At 37.1% G+C, this 17,933-nt stretch overlaps 1 protein-coding gene across 6 annotated transcripts in view; it reads right to left on the reverse strand.

Moving 5' to 3' along the window:
* Positions 1 to 1,749: 1,749 nt before the first annotated feature.
* Positions 1,750 to 17,933, reverse strand: part of DGKA (diacylglycerol kinase alpha) — a 389,538-nt gene continuing 373,354 nt past the window's right edge. For all 6 annotated transcript variants that reach the window (XM_053708123.1, XM_053708124.1, XM_053708121.1 and 3 more), the window contains one exon: positions 1,750 to 3,509. In XM_053708123.1, coding sequence (XP_053564098.1) covers positions 3,429 to 3,509 — 81 coding nt within the window. In that variant the 3' untranslated portion in view covers positions 1,750 to 3,428. The remainder of the gene's footprint in view (positions 3,510 to 17,933) is intronic.

Below are 17,933 nucleotides of genomic sequence, written 5' to 3' on the forward strand. Positions count from 1 at the left end.
ACGAAGAAAAATTGATACTAGTAAATTAGAAAGTTGCTTAAAATTGCATGCTCTATCTAAATCATTAAAGAAAAAAATTTGGGTTCAGTGTCCTTTTAATATGGGAAGAGGTATAGTATAAGAAGAATAATGCAGCAGACTAATCAGTATATGAGTACAGCTGTGATCAGCTGAAACACAAGACTTTTATCTTCTGTTAACACCACTGTTTTAGAAGATGTTTGCTGCTTTTAAATAATTTGTGAATTTGTAATTTTTTATTGGATTTTGCACCACTTGTTGTATATATCATTAACAAGAGAATGTTGATTTCTTATTGTTGTTTTGTTTCTTTGCTATTATTATAAAAATGAGACGCAATGTTGTTTTCTTGCCCCTGGCCATAATTCTGTTAAACAAATGCAGGACCTGCTCACAAACATATGATCTTCTTGTTTTGATACATGACAGGGCAAGGTATTTTCACTATCAGTTGGGGAATATAATTGCTAATATAGTTACATGTTCAAGACTACTGTGTTATTTTGTTTGATGTTAGTGATTTGCGCATCATATCCATTCGGATATTAATTATGTACAAGAGATATGTGAATCACATACATACTACATAGTACATTGTGGTCATTAAGGGGTTAAATATATGACAATGTAATATATATATATATATATATATATATATATATATATATTTATATATATATATTTAAAACCTATATATCTATGTAAATAGATATATAGGTATATAAAGAAATATTTATTTAAAATAAAAATAACATTTTCCTGTATGAGGTACATTGGAATGTGAAATATTAATAACTCCTATCAGGTTAGCGTGCAAGTTATATCTTCTGCACTCTCCATTAAAGTCTATGGGGAGAATAAGTTAGTGGGGTCACGATATCAGAAATTCTGAAGTTTTACGTTCAACACACAAAATGTTTACTTCTAGCGGTGTTAACGCTGTAGCGAAATCGCTAAATAGCAAGCCACTTGTAAACTGGCACTAAGAATGCAGTCTAATTCCATACTTTATGCTTTGTGTGTAATCTGTCTGCAAGTTGTTAGAATTGTATGGGTCACAGTTGGCAATCCACTGTAGACGAGGAAGAGCCACTAGCTCTGGATTACCGTGAGTATAATACATTTAAGTGAGCAGGCACATTCTTGCTCTTACAAACGGAATGATTGGGGGATTTTCTTGTTCTTAGAAACTGGAATGGTTTTGGGTGTTTATTAACCTTATTTTTATGAAAAGGACTGGAGCTACAGACTACTGGAAACATTAAAGGGACATGAAACCCAACATTTTTCTTTCATGATGCTGATAGTTCATACAATTTTAAAAGCCTAACGTACTTCTATTGTCTAATTTACTTCATTCTTTTGGTATCTTTTGTTGAACTAGCAGTAATGAATGCCAGTGACAAGAGGCATATATGTGCAGTCACCAAACAGCAGCTTCTGAGCCTACCTAGGTATTCTTTTCAACAAAGGATACAAAGAGAACAAATTAGATAACAGAACTAAATTGGAAAGTTATTTAAAATTGTGTGCAGTATCTGAATAATGAAGTGAAAAAATGGGCTCCACGTCCCTTTAAGGAGGTTTAAACTTTTGATCTTTTTGATAGATGTGTCTATGTTGATTTTCAAGCTGCCATTTTTTTTAAGAAAATCACCTGCCCAAAAAGTAGCTGCAAACTATTAACAGCATTAATACACACAAAAACAAAATGACATTGCAATGCAATAAAGGAATGTTTTTTTTTAATGTATAGTAGATGTGATTATTGCATTAAAGGCGCAATTGGTGCTATACATCTTTAATACTAACATTACTACTGCCTGGGAGGGAGGGGTAACAATACACTGTTGCAAACCAATGTAGTAACAATATATACAGCCATTTTGTATCATTCTATCATGCTTCACTCCATAAAAAGACAATACCTTTATTGTTTACATTTTTTAAATTGGTCAGTAAAATCTGTCATAACTTTATCAACATTATCTATCTGAATCATAATCACAAATGATAAAAAAATATAAATAAATAAAAACAGTGCATTGAAAATCTAATTCCCCATGTTTATATTATATCATTAAAGGGATACTAACCCCACATTTTTTCTTTCATGATTCAGATAGAGCATGCAATTTTAAGCAACTTTCTAATTTACTCCTATTATCAATTTTTCTTTGTTCTCATGTTATCTTGATTTGAAAAAAGCAGTAATGAAAGGTTAGGAGCCGGCCCATTTTTTAGTTCAGCACCTTGGTAGAGCTTGCTGATTGGTTTGCTACATTTAGCCACAAATCAGCAAGTGCTACCCATGTGCTGAACAAAAAATGCTCTGGCTCTAAAGCTTACAGTACTGCTTTTTCAAATCAAGATGGCATGAGAACAAAGAAAAATTGATAATAGGAGTAAATTAGAAAGGTGCTTAAAATCTCATGCTCTATCTTTATCATGAAAGAAAAAAATTGGGTTTAGTATCCCTTTAAGAAGGGATTTTTTTCTAGTACCACAATTCAGATTTTTTTTTTGTAAGCTTTTAAAAATAATTATTCGGCACACAGTGTTATACTTGAGCTAGATAAAATGTGTCTTCAAAAAACTCTGATGAAATCATTTTGCTTTCTTACAATGATTGGCTGGATTTATAGTAAGACATAGTATATTGTAAACGTAGCTCTGAGATTGGGGCTAATTTATTTACATTATAAAGAGCAGGAAAATCAGGAAAAGGCTTAAAACCCAATGCAAAAGGATAAGCTAAGTCCTTCCTCAATGCTTAAATGACTTTCACACCCTAAATATATTTAAAGTATAAGCAAGCATAGCAACTTTAGCACTTTTTTCTTTTTCAGGTCTGGAGGATAACATTTCAAGTATTTTAGCTCAGCAAGACAGATATCTTTAATCAAGTTGTGTAAAAGTAGCAGAGTTTATAGCGTTTTACAGGAGTTTAAAGAACTATGTTGTATTCTATATTGCATCATAAGAACCTTTAAATGTACACAGTAAGTATATATTATATAACAATTAAAATCCAATCTTCTTAAATCTATTCTTTGCAACCTTTTTATCTTTCACCACAGTAGACCTCAGTAGACCTCAGTAGACCACCGCAGGTTCCTGAGTAACATTCATAAGGATGCTTCAGTTATTTGACTCTCAAGCAGTGGAGTAAAGGACACTTTGCTAGAAAAATATGCATGTGCAGTAGCCCTGCTATATCCATACAGGGAAAGCAATAGCTTGATGAACAAGAGAACATCTGTGGAGACTTCAGAAACGAATAGAACCTGCAGATGCTTGAGGAATGATGTACGGCTGCTGCCAGTCTTTCATGATGTACGCGGAGTAACCTTTGGTGTTAAACAAGGTTTCCAGCGGAAAAGGAAAATGGGCTGACACCCTTTTATTTACTTTAGAGAGAAGAAGCTCGAGGAACGTGGAGGAGGAGCCAGCATCATTGGTGCTTGGTTCTTGTGTGTTATTTTTATCTGTAGGAAAGAGAGAACAGTTGCCTGATAACTAAAACACACAACATAAAATACAACTCAATATATTAAATATATAAATGCTTTATACAAGTAAGATGATGGAGACACTACATGCAATTTAAAACATTAGAAAACTAAGTATAGTGGAAATTACTAAAATCATCAATATCGGTATTTTTCAGATATTTTGTCCAACTACATTTTGGATTTTGGTAACAAAAAGAATCCTCTTTCAAAAGAAATACCCACCGGTTCTCTCTCTTTTTATTCCTTTTATTATACAATGTTACAGTTTATGGTATTGAGTATGGTTGAGTATGTCACCATTATATCCAACGTCTTAGAGTATAATTGACACATTTATATAAAAAAGCCATTGTAACCGCTTACATTAAATTCATTACCACATTTATATAAAAAAGTTAGTTTGACCGCTTATATCAAACATAAAAAATATCAAATACACAATGCAGGCTTTTGGCGGTGACCAAGATAGCAACCAAAGGGCTAACTCTAAGAAAAAACATTAAAGGAACATTGTTACAATTACATTTTCATGACTCAGAAAGAGTAGGTAGTTTTAAACAACTCTTAAACTTCTGTTAGCTTGTTTGCTTTGTTCTCTTGGCATTTGTTTTTGAAAAACACACCTATTAAGGTTCAGGTCTTTTGACAGAGTCAGGCAATTAGTGCAGACTCTTAAATAACTCAATGGGAGAGAGCACAATGTTATCTATATGGCACACATGAACAAACAGTACATTATTAGCTATTCACAGCCAGACTGTGAGATAAGAGGTGAACTGCAGAGTCTTAAAAATCAGCCTATAAGCCTATGTAGGTTTAGCCTTTAACAAAAAATACCAAGAGAAAAAAAGCAAATTTGATGATAAAAGTAAATTTGAACGTTTAAAATTACATGCCCTATATGAATCATAAAAGTTTAATTTGGACTTTACTGTCCCTTTAACATATGCCTGGGTGCACTTAAAAAAAAACATGGATAGAAAAACAGTACAAACAGTACCGCAGCTTGAAGCAGTGCTCCAAGACCAGTTCACAGAGGTAGAAAAGTGGATCTCAAAAAACAAACTCTTCCTAAACACTGACAAAACTGTCACAATGATCTTTGGAACAGGACCTAAACTACACAAACTACAAAATTCCCATCTATGCATCAAAACAAAATCAAATTGCACACTGACCGCAGTCCACTCTTTTAAATACTTGGGTATGTTGTTAGACCCCAATCTATCTTTTGGCCTCCATATAGAAAAACTGGCATCTAAACTTTATCCAAAAATAGGTGCCCTGTACAGAAACAAATCCTGCCTCAGCCCTACTGTAAAGGAAAAGATTGTACAGCAAATGCTGATGCCAATCGTGGATTATGGGGATGTAGTATATGAACCAGCACCGCAAACTCACCTTAATAAACTAAATATGTTATATAACTTGTTCTGCCGCTTTGTGCTACAGTGTAACTACAGGACCCACCATTGTGACATGCTAAAGGAACTAAACTGGCTGACGCTAGAATCCAGACGCACCCTCCATCTTTCCTGCCTTGTGTTTAAGAGCCTTTCTGGGAAGCTCCCACCCTACCTGAGCAGAATGCTCTCCCCAGCTATTCCCACCTCCTATAACCTCCGATCCAGTACCAGCACATTATTTAGCTTGCCTCAATACAAAAAGAAAGCAGCTCGATCCTCCTTTTCCTACAGAGCACCACAATTATGGAATGACCTCCCTCACACTTTAAAAACTTCCCCAAGCCTAATATCCTTTAAGAGATCCCTCTCTACATATCTCAAAACAGAATGTGCCTGTCATTGTTGATTATATATTTCCTACCTGTTCTATGTTAAATTTTTGTGCATATATCATGTATTATTATTGTTTTGTATTTTATTGTACCCATTGTATCAATGCAATGTTTTGTGTACCCAGGACATACTTGAAAACGAGAGAAATCTCAATGTATCTTTCCTGGTAAAATATTTTATAAATAAATACATTTATAAATAAATAAAGGCAGTCACAGGTCTTACCAAAATAAAAATGCCCTTTATTATCTCAAGAAACAAGGTCTTTCGACTGTTTTACATTAAACACAACAAAAATGATTAAGGTTGTTTTAAAGGAAAGGTGGCCATCAAAATACTTTACTTTTCCCACTTCCACCATTACAACATATATAGATACAAACTGAGTTGTACAATTCTTTATTAGAAGTGCTGAACTCTGCTTTTTGAAATGCCGCACTAGAACATTCTTTGAGAGCCAATAGAATAATAACAGGAATTCCTGAGGCTTGTTTGAGCATTTGGTGCGTTGGAGCAGGAAATGATATGGAAGGAACTCCACTGGTTTACAGACCAGCTGTTCAGCAACCCTTAAAGGGGCAATAAACTGTAAATAAATAAATAGATCTGACTATGTATTCAGGGCAAGATAAGCCTGAAAATAACAGTTAGATGTATGTATCCAATAATAATAGCTGTTTAAATATTTAAAAATAATTGTAGTTTCCATAAAATATTAGTTGTTTAAATCTTTAAAAAATAAATGTATCTTCCATAAATGACTTTTTCTGAGGACTATTAGGGACAGAAAAATGTGTACAAATGGCTGTGTGGGATAAAGCACAGTTAAAGTAAATATTTAACAGGGTTTACAGGTAAAGGGGACACAATTAATAATAAAAGTTGTTTTTTAGTTAAAGGGACAGTCTAGTCCAAAAAAACGTTCATGATTCAGATAGGGCATGTAATTTTAAATAATTTTCCAATTTACTTTTATCACCAATTTTTCTTTGTTCTCTTGGTATTCTTAGTTGAAAGCTTAACCTAGGAGGTTCATATGCTAATTTCTTAGACCTTGAAGGCCGCCTCTAAAGAATGCATTTTAACAGGTTTTTCACCACTAGAGGGTGTTAGTTCATGTTTTTCATATAGATAACACTGTGCTCGTACACGTGAAGTTACCTGGGAGCCATCACTGATTGGCTAAACTGCAAGTCTGTCAAAAGAACTGAAATAAAGGGGAAGTCTGCAGAGGCTTAGATACAAGATAATCACAGAGGTAAAAACTATATAAATATAACTGTGTTGGTTATGCAAAACTAGGGAATGGGTAAACAAGGGATTATCTATCTTTTAAAACAATAACAATTCTGGTGTAGACTGTCCCTTTAATAAAGCATTTTATGTTACAATCTCAACGTGTTTTACATACCTTTAACTACAAATGTATAAAGATTTAGAACATTAATAGGTTTTACTGGGAGAATAAACTTGTTAGATGTGTTCTGAAAACAACATAACTCTAATTATGGATACATATAGAGTAGATGTTAGGGCGTTTGTAACAGTGTCTATAAACCCATTGTAATAAAGGTGCCAATTACATGTGCTAAAACCTTCTGTAACCCACTTTCTGCTACTTTATTAAGTAGAAGTATTGACTTTCATGTACACACCACAGAGCATTCAAATAGTACAATGTTAGGGCATAAGTAGGCATATTACCCTGATAAAATAATCTTTATTACCCAGACACAGCACTAGTGTGTGACCAGCAGATAGCAAAAGACTGGGGCATCCAATGCTGTTGCGTTGTCTGTCATGATGTGATAGCCATATATGTAGCTTTACAAGAGCTGCTTTGTAAAATATTATATTGATACAATTCAGCATAATTATGATCCCAGATGCCTGAATGTGCTATTAGTCTTGTAAGTGGCCACTCGCTAATGATACAACTCATAATAGCAAAAGTGGTATATTTTTGTAGCTAAACAAGTGCTTAATCCTTGAAATACAGGGAAACAGTGAGGTTTTTGAAGCGAATGGGTTTTATTCCAATCAAACAGAAGGGCTTTGCAAAGTGTCTCACATACATTTTTGTTGGGTTTCCAATTTCAATCTCTTCCGATCCTTTGGAAAACCATTGTGTTAAAGAACAAAAAGGAGCAATAATATAATGTGCCAGTGTGCAAGAGCAATATATTATTGTACCATCGGTTGCTAAGAGGTTATGCACATAGATCCCTGGGCTGTTGAGATTCTACAATAATGCTATTTCCCTGGTGGAATTATATAAATGATATAAAGCCACTTTATCTCGCTAAGAGGCGTATATTGCATTTTCGTATGGGAAGGAGATGCAGACATTACAAAAGTGCACACTTAAATTTGTAATTTAAAAATTTTACAAAATGAAAAATTGAATCATTCACACTAAAGTACGCAGGAGAAAAAATTTGTAACAAAATTTGTAGGCAAATTACACAGGAATAAATCATATTAACTTTGTGCATAAATCGTAATTTAAGTGCACTGGATGTGCAAAAAAAAGCAAGTTTGGTAATCTTTGCCTCCTCCTAGTGGTAGAAATTGTCATCTGATGTGTAATGAATTGTAAAGTCTAACAAACCGGAAAGAAATTTGTCTAAAAACAAAATGTATGCTTACCTGATAAATGTATTTATTTCTTGACACGGTGAGTCCATGGATCATCAATTACTGTTGGGAATATCACTCCTGGCCAGCAGGAGGAGGCAAAGAGCACCACAGCAAAGCTGTTAAAGGGACATTTTAGTCAAAATGTAAATGCACATAGATTTATTACATATTTTAATAGAAACATATTTGCAATATACATGTATTGGCAAAAATGCTTCTAGTAAGAGTTATCACTGTTATAGTATTAACATTTTTCTCTGCACGTGCATGTGAAGCATAGCTAGATATTGTCACTGCACCCACATATTAAATACTGCAGCTCCTTAGATCATCAGTGGGACTTGTATCATGTCAGCAATTAACAAATTGAGTCATTACCAGAAGGTACAAGCACCTTCAACTCTCATAGCAAGTGTTGTGTTTAAAACGCTGGTGCACGATGCATACTTAAATACACTTTTGAAACAGCTATAGCTTTTATAAGAAGCATTTTTGCTAATGCATATATATTACCAAATTGCTTCTGTTCAATACCAAAATGTACCCATGTGGTTTCCAATATTGGCTAAAATATCTCTTTAAGTATCACTTCCCTTCCCACAAACCCCAATCATTCGAACGAAGGAAATGGAGAGAAAGGAAATAACACAAGGTGTAGAGGTACCTGAGGTTTATATGAAAAAAACTGTCTAAAAAACAGGAAGGGCCGTGGACTCACTGTGTCAAGAAATAAATACATTTATCAGGTAAGCATACATTTTGTTTTCTTTCTTAAGACAAGGTGAGTCCACGGATCAATTACTGTTGGGAATCAATACCCAAGCTAGAGGACATAGATGATAAGGGAGGGCAAGACAGGTAACCTAAACAGAAGGCACAACTGCTTGAGAAACCTCAGCTGAGGCAAAATGATAAAATTTATATACATTTCAAGAATGCCTTTCTCTTTATCTTGTCTGCAGACTAACATAAGAGGAGGAATCCCTGTGAGGAAGTTATGAATTCCATTTATAACCTTGATTACTGTGTTCATAGCCAAAGGATTCTAGGCTTGATAAAACAGAGAAAATCTGTCCCCCACTTAATCCAATCCGGGATCGGGGACAAACCCTTCATGCTGATAAAGCCTCATCTGCGGATTTCTAGAATGCTTCCCCTTGCCCCAAGACTGATAGGGCTGCCAAGAAAACTTAGACTGTTCCCGCTTGTAAGAGAGAGAGAGAAACACTGTCCTTTGCAGTTATCAAAGTAACGAAAATTGCTCTGGCGTCCTTAAGGTCTATTTCTTTGTCCTATGGTAGAAAAGACCATTTTTCACCCATAAAATCAGAAATCATTTCTGCCAGACTAAATCCAAACAAGGTCTTGCCCTTGTAAATAAGTGCCAGAAACTTGGACTTGGAGGAAGGATCAACTGACCAAGATTATAGCCACAAATTGCCGAGGTATGTTCTAGCATAAGATCTCAAATCTTGAGATAAATATGTGAAACATGAACTTAAACACTAAAGGACTATTTCTCTTTAAGCCATACATTACAGAGACAAAATGTACAATTTTATTAGAAAAACATCCCAGTAAAAGTGTTTTCTCGCTTTCAGGGTTGCTAAGATATAAGCTACTAATTTTTGGGAGAAAAATAAACAACTAGACTAAGTACCTGCCTAGTCTAGGAATATACAATTCAAATTACAAAACCATCCGTCTCCAGATAAAAGCCCACATGGCCACTCCGTTCTGAGCGGATAGAACAAGAAATATGGCGCCGTTCCGATCCTTATCAGGTGGAGGGGCAGAAGCGCGCGACTTCACAAAAATGGTGCGCTTCTAGATTGGAACAAATTCAAGAAAATAGGCAGAGAAACTAACAGGCAGCGCTGAAGTAATCTCATATAGATCTCTGCACAATGTATAATAAAATCATTGCATAAGATCCCAAATCTTGTCAGGGCTAGAGAAGTCCACTCCTAGCAAGGGAGCTGCGGCTCCCTGAACTGTACACATTGTTTTCGCTCACTGAACGTTTCCCCTCTCTGCGGTAGCAGAAGAGCAGGGGAGAGCACAACCTGCCTAAACGAAAAGCACTCCGTTTTCACACTACAAAATGTAAACACACCGACTCTATGAGTGTAACAACTCAGTATAAGGCAGTTAAAACCCTTTCAATATGTCACATAACTAAATGAGGGGTTAAAGAAATGTCTCTTTCACATACTTAAAACGTGCCTGCACTCTGCCCTTAACGATATCCTTACTAAGGATATTTGTGTCCCAATGAAATTGCAGATATTAAAAAAGGGCCAAATCTCCCTAGAAGACCCAGAGGCACTTACCTGCATCTAGCTGTCCGGCAGGAGGACAGCTTACCCGGCATGAGAGGATGCCACTCCCCACAGAGGCCGGTAGAAAAAAGAAAGATCGGAATAAACCTATTCTGGCTTTCTGTACTAGGGCAAGTTCCTAAATGCTTTCTGTACTAGGGCAAGTTCCAAACTGCTTAAAAGCTACCACAGCCCTACTGAAGAGACTAACGTGGAATACAGCTAAACCCAAATGTCAGGAAAGAGCAGAGCAAGCCTGCTCAGGCTTCCAAAAAAAAAAAAAAACTTGATAGAAGAATCTACTCCTTGCACTAAAGGCAAAGAGAATTACTGTGGTTGTGGGAAGGGAAGTAATACTTAACAGCTTTGCTGTGGTGCTCTTTGATTCCTCCTGCTGGCCAGGAGTGATATTCCCAACAGTAATTGATGATCCGTGGACTTACCGTGTCTTAAAGGGACATTCCAGTCAAAATATAAATGCACAAAGATGAATTACAACATTGAATAGAAAGATATTTGCAATATACATGTATTGGCAAAAATGCTTCTAGTAAAAGTTGTCACTGTTTTAGTGTTAGCATTTTTTTCTGCATGTGAAACATAACAAGATATTCTCGGTGCACCATTATTTTAAATACTGCAGTTGTTCAGAGCATTAGTGGAGTTTGTATCATGTCAGCAATTAATAAATTGAGTCTTTACAAGATGGTACAAGTACCTTAGGCTCTCTGAGAAAGTGCTGTGTTCAAAATGCAGGTGCACGGTGCATACTTAAATACACTTTTGAAACAGCTATAACTTTTACTAGAAGCAGTTTTGCTAATGCATGTATAATACAAAACTGCTTCTATTCAAAACTGAAATATATCCGTGTAGATTACAATTTTGGCTGGAATGTCCCTATAAGAAAGAAAATGCATATTTATTTAAAATATTGATAAACAAGGTTGTAAACAATAGTATGAGTGTGTTTCTTTTCAAAACTCTATAGTAAAAAGAAGGGGTTATCCCCATAAAAAAGACCCATTGGCTATATGTATATTAAATTGCTCTACACATAGGGGTTTCCATAAGCCACTAATCAAATAAACACAGTTATTCACCCCAAGTTATCACTATTACCACAGTGATCATCTGGCTAAAAGCTATATAGTGACATATTTTTTAAAAAGGGGCTTCTGGGCTATACATCCAAGGACCTTGGGGGTCTCTAGGCCTTTTTGATAAGCTATTACAAGCCCTTCTTATAAAATGTTTGTGCCTTTTTTTTAAACCCTTTCGGCTAGATTTAGAGTTTTGTCGGTAAAGACCCGCGTAGCTAACGCTGCTTTTTTTCCCAACGCACCTTTCCAACAACGCTGGTATTTAGAGTTGTCTGAGGGGCTGCGTTAGGCTCAAAAAAGGGTGCATTGAGCCTAACTTAGCTCCACTTCAACCCTCAATACCAGCGTTGCTTACAGTAGCGCTAAGCTGGGAAAACGTGCTCGTGCACGATATACCCATAGGAAACAATTGGGCATTTTGGGCTTAAAAAAAACCCTAACACCTGCAAAAAAGCAGCGTTCAGCTCCTAACGCAGCCCCATTGTTTCCTATGGGGAAAAACTCTCTAAGTCTGCACCTAACACCCTAACATGAACCCCGAGTCTAAACAACCCTAACCTTACACTTATTAACCCCTAATCTGCCGCCCCCGCTATTGCTGACCCCTGCATATTATTATTAACCCCTAATCTGCCGCTCCGGACACCGCCGCAACCTACATTATCCCTATGAACCCCTAATCTGCTGCCCCTAACACCGCCGACCCCTATATTATATTTATTAACCTTTAATCTGCCCCCCCAACGTCACCGCTACCTTACCTACACTTATTAACCCCTAATCTGCCGGCCGGACCTCGCCGCCACTATAATAAATGTATTAACCCCTAAACCGCCGCACTCCCGCCTCACAAACACTATAATAAATTGTATTAACCCCTAATCTGCCCTCCCTAACTTCGCCGCCACCTACCTACAATTATTAACCCCTAATCTCCCGCCCGCACCGTCGCTGCTACTATAATAAAGTTATTAACCCCTAAACATAAAACTAACCCTAACCCTAACCCTGACACCCCCCTAACATAAATATAATTTATATTAAACGAAATAATATTCCTAAAATTAACTAAATTATTCCTATTTAAAACTAAATACTTACCTATAAAATAAACCCTAATATAGCTACAATATAACTAATAGTTACATTGTAGCTATTTTAGGATTTATATTTATTTTACAGGCAACTTTGTATTTATTTTAACTAGGTACAATAGCTATTAAATTAGCTACATAGTTAAAATAAGTACAAAATTACCTGTAAAATAAATCCTAACCTAAGTTACAATTAAACCTAACACTACACTATCATTAAATTAATTAAATAAATTACCTACAATTACCTAAAATAAAATACAATTAAATAAACTATTCTATAATACAAAAAAAACAAACACTAAATTACAAAAAATAAAAAAGAATTACAAGCAGTTTAAGCTAATTACACCTAATCTAAGTCCCCTAATAAAATAAAAAAGCCCCCCAAAATAAAAAAATCCCTACCCTATTCTAAAATACAAAAGTAATCAGCTCTTTTACCAGCCCTTAAAAGGGCTTTTTGCGGGGCCTTGCCCCAAAGTAATCAGCTCTTTTGTCTGAAAATAAAAATACAATACCCCCACAACATTACAACCCACCACCCACATACCCCTACTCTAACCCACCCAAACCCCCCTTAAAAAACCTATCACTAACCCCCTGAAGATCTCCCTACCTTGAGTCGTCTTCACCCAGCCGAGCCGAATTCTTCATCCAAGAGAGAAAGAAGATGTCCTCCATACGGTAGAAGTCTTGATTCAAGCGGCAAAGAAGAGGTCCTCCATCCGGGCGAAGTCTTGATCCAAGCGGCAAAGAAGAGGTCTTCCATCCGGGCGATGTCTTCTTCCAAGCGGCATCTTCTATCTTCTTTCTTCCGGATCCATCTTCATCCCGCCGACGCGGAACATCCTTCTTCCCCGACAGACTAACGACGAATGAAGGTTCCTTTAAGGGACATCATCCAAGATGGCGTCCCTTCAATTCCGATTGGCTGATAGAATTCTATCAGCCAATCGGAATTAAGGTAGAAAAAATCTGATTGGCTGATGCAATCAGCCAATCAGATTGAAGTTCAATCCGATTGGCTGATCCAATCAGCCAATCATATTGAACTCGCATTCTTTTGGCTGATCCGAACAGCCAATAGAATGCGAGTTCTTTTGCATTTTCATGCAAAAGAGCTGATTACTTTGGGGCAAGGCCCCGCAAAAAGCCCTTTTAAGGGCTGGTAAAAGAGTTGATTACTTTTGTATTTTAGAATAGGGTAGGGAATTTTTTATTTTGGGGGGCTTTTTTATTTTACTAGGGGGCTTAGATTAGGTGTAATTAGTTTAAACTTCTTGTAATTCTTTTTTATTTTTTGTAATTTAGTGGGGGGGGGGTTTGTATTATAGAATATATAGAATATTTAATTGTATTTTATTTTATGTAATTGTAGGTAATTTATTTAATTAATTTAATGATAGTGTAGTGTTAGGTTTAATTGTAACTTAGGTTTGGATTTATTTTACAGGTAATTTAGTACTTATTTTAACTAGGTAGCTATTAAATAGTTCTTAACTATTTAATAGCTATTGTACCTAGTTAAAATAAATACAAAGTTGCCTGTAAAATAAAAATAAATCCTAAAATAGCTACAATGTAACTATTAGTTATATTGTAGCTATATTAGGGTTTATTTTATAGGTAAGTATTTAGTTTTAAATAGGAATAATTTAGTTAATTTTAGGAATATTATTTTGTTTAATTTAAATTATATTTATGTTAGGGGGGTGTTAGGGTTAGGGTTAGAGTTAGGTTTAGGGGTTAATAAATTTATTATAGTAGCGGCGATGGTGCGGGCGGGAGATTGGGGTTAATAATTGTAGGTAGGTGGCGGCAATGTTAGGGAGGGCAGATTAGGGGTTAATACTATTTATTATAGTGTTTGCGAGGTGGGAGTGCGGTGGTTTAGGGGTTAATACATTTATTATAGTGGTGGCGAGGTCCAGTCGGCAGATTAGGGGTTAATAAGTGTAGTTAGGTAGCGGCGACGCTGGGGGGGGGGCAGATTAGGGGTTAATAAATATAATATAGGAGTCGGCGATGTTAGGGGCAGCAGATTAGGGGTTTATAGGGATAATGTAGGTGGCGGCGGTGTCCGGTTGGCAGATTAGGGGTTAAAAATTTTTATTAGAGTGGTGGCGATGTGGGGGGAGGGGCTCGGTTTAGGGGTGCATAGGTAGTTTATGGGTGTTAGTGTACTTTAGAGCACAGTAGTTAGGAGCTTTATATTCCCGGCATTAGCCCATAAAGCTCTTAACTACTGACTTTTTTTGGTGTTAGGAGTCTTGTCGGTAGAGGGTCTACCGCTCACTTCTCCCAAGACTCCAAATACCAGCGTTAGGCAGATCCCATTGAAAAGATAGGATACGCAATTGGCGTAAGGGGATCTGCGGTGGCCTGGAATCGGGGTAGGGAAGTGAGCGGTAGACCCTTTCCTGGCTGACTCTAAATACCAGCGGGCGGCCAAAAGCAGCGTTAGGACCCCTTAACGCTGCTTTTGACGGCTAACGCAGAACTCTAAATCTAGGTGAGTGGCTGCTAAGCCATTTCCCACCTATGTGCTAAGCTGGTTTTGAGCTTTTTGTTGCAGTTCACATTTAAACACTTTTAGAAGTAAAGTTTGTGTGAACAAACTATACAAACTATATACAGGTGACCCTCGTTTTACAACGGTTCAATTTACACTGTTTCAGAATAACAACCTTTTTTTCCAGTCATGTGACTGCTATTGAAAAGCATTGAGAAGCAGTGCATTTATTAAAATAGCCAGTAGTTGGAGCTGTCCACTTGTGTTGCAGCAAAGCCAAGCAAGCTGAAATTACTCAGTTTAACCAGACCTGAGCTATCGAGCAGATTTCAAAGGAACAAGATCTTCCTGTCTATAAATCAGTCCAGATTGGAATGCATAGAAAGAACTGTTTGCAGAAAAATGCAAGTGAAGTCTGTGTTGTGTGATTATTTTATTAGGTTTATAATGCTGTTTAGCATTTAAAGTCTTCATTTCAAAGCTTTAAAAATAATGTATTTGGTGTTACTTATGACAATTTTGAGAGGGGCCTGGAACCTATCTCCCTCACTTCCCATTGACTTACATTATAAACTGGAATTCAATTTACGACGGTTTCGATTTACAACCATTCCCTCTGGAACCTAACCCCGGCGTAAACTGAGGGCTACCTGTATTGGTTTTTTTTTCAGCAGACCCAGCAGATTCAAAATATACAATTATTATATGAGTATGTATCATCAGGTTTAAAACAATAGCAGGTAAAATGTGAAAAAAAGTTTATTTTCTTTACTCCTGACTCAATAAATAATAGTATGTAATTTTATTTTTCTAAGCTCCATCATCAAAACCTGTGTGGATAAATATTTGCAGTAGGTAACCTGTCTGAAATAAGCAGAAATTCAGAACATTTCACTGTTTTTCCCCCCACTGTTTTATTGCAGGCATGTCAATTTGATAAATTATTAAAAACAGCATCTTAGAATTTACTGTACTGTTTTCAGCAATTAAACAGTTTTAGCCACCCGAGAAATTAAAATGGGGTACACAAAGCACACATTTGCAGTAAATACACCCCTTGGTGCATCAAATGATGGTCTACAAGTATTTTTAGCATGAATTTGGGGTGTGCAGCAATTAATGGAATAAGTTGCATTGCTAAAAAAAAAATTCTAAGCAGAGCCATATTCCACTTATTATTACATTGTCTATTTTTGTGTTAGCAATGCATGTAGCCCCTCATTTGATGTGCCAAGGGGTGTACTTTCCATAAATGTGTACTTTATTTAATGTATCCTAGTTTCCCAGGTTTCTACAGCTGTCTGATTGCAGACATAACCCATAAAAGTGGAAAGGATATTTTTTTTAGACAATTTCAAGATTGCCATGTCAGCAATTGAACAGTTTTAGCCACTAGGAAAATTAAAATATGGTACACAAAGCACACATTTGTAAAAAGTACTCCCTTTGGCGCATCAAATGAGGGGCTACATCTATCTCTAGCACATAATTGAGGTGCACAACAATTAATAGAAATATGGTGGGACTTCCGGGCGGCGGCCATCTTACTGGTCGCACTGAGCTTCAGCTCCCTAAGTTTTCTCCAAATTCACTTATATTGTGAAGCTAAAACTTGTTATACATTGCTCAAACAGTTGGAGAAACTGGACTGCGGACGGCCTGATTTGAAATCTGGGGTTTTGAATCGGGACGTGGCATATTTGCCCTCAGTACCGGGCTAATCTACTTGAGGCCTTCCCCACTAACAGAAGCCTCATCACCGTCCCCACTCTAAGCTGTGCCCGAGTGCACAGTCCTTCCTCATACCCACCAAGGACCAAATAACTCTACTAAGCAGTTACATCTAAACGGCCGACCTAAGCCGACACTTCCAGCAATGGTGAACATGCAGATATGCCTGGCTGAATTGGCCCTAATATTGGAGGAACATAGACTTCAGCTATGTGATACCATCGAGCAGGCCTTTCTCTCCGTCTCCCGCAGCTGTAAGGAAATTGCAATACAACCGCAGGCAGCGAACCTACTTTGCCCAATTAAGGAAGCCGCTACAGAATCAAAGAAGGTGTTCCTTAATGACCGCAATAATGGCGGCAATCCTACCTCTGATCCAAATGCCACGACGAAGCAGCCCAATGCCCAGGTCGCTGCTGTGAGTCATGCACAAGAAGCGCTTGAAGAGGTGACCCCGCTGCAGCATCCCTCACATAGGCAGGCCTTTGAGGCTAATCAACCTTCCCGACAGCGGAAAGGAACGGAGGGTTGGCCCCGACGGATTGACTCAAGACACGTTCAGGAGGACATCCTAAGTGTGCTGATGGGGAGCTATCTCAGGGAGCTAACAAGCACGGAGTCTGCCGGAACAAACACAGAGCCATGCCTGCCTGAGGAGACGCCAGGGTATGGCTTAATTGCAGACCGCCAAGGGCTCCATCTTTTTTATTTTTTGCGAACCTCTACAAATCGGAGAATGGACTCTTTGAAAGTTGCGGCACCAACAGGGACTGATGGCAGGTACTATAGACACCGGAGGTCCAAAAACAAGTCCGGTATAGGTTAGAGACATCAAGTCTGAGCTGGGGTTAGAGGTCTCATCTAATGACCAATACTGGTTTAATACGTTATAGACGATGACCGCTAATCTGACTGGCCGTTATAATGCTCATATATAGTTACTTTTATATCCTTCACTGTGACCCCACATAATAAATATCTACGTGCCTGATATATGTTTGCCAGGAGGTATATGTGTGTCCTAGAAGACCTCCATAATTTGGACAACTCCAAGACGTGGCTTTTGTTTTAGAATGCTGGGGCACTACAAGCTACTGCCAAGTTTTTTATAATGGAAATGGGTACTTTTTACATTGACACTCTTATGAACTAGCAGGCTGACCCCTACATAATCTATAGCTTATTTTCCTGCTA

Source organism: Bombina bombina, chromosome 3 (genome assembly GCF_027579735.1).
Source record: "Bombina bombina isolate aBomBom1 chromosome 3, aBomBom1.pri, whole genome shotgun sequence".
In the NCBI taxonomy this organism is placed as follows: domain Eukaryota; kingdom Metazoa; phylum Chordata; class Amphibia; order Anura; family Bombinatoridae; genus Bombina; species Bombina bombina.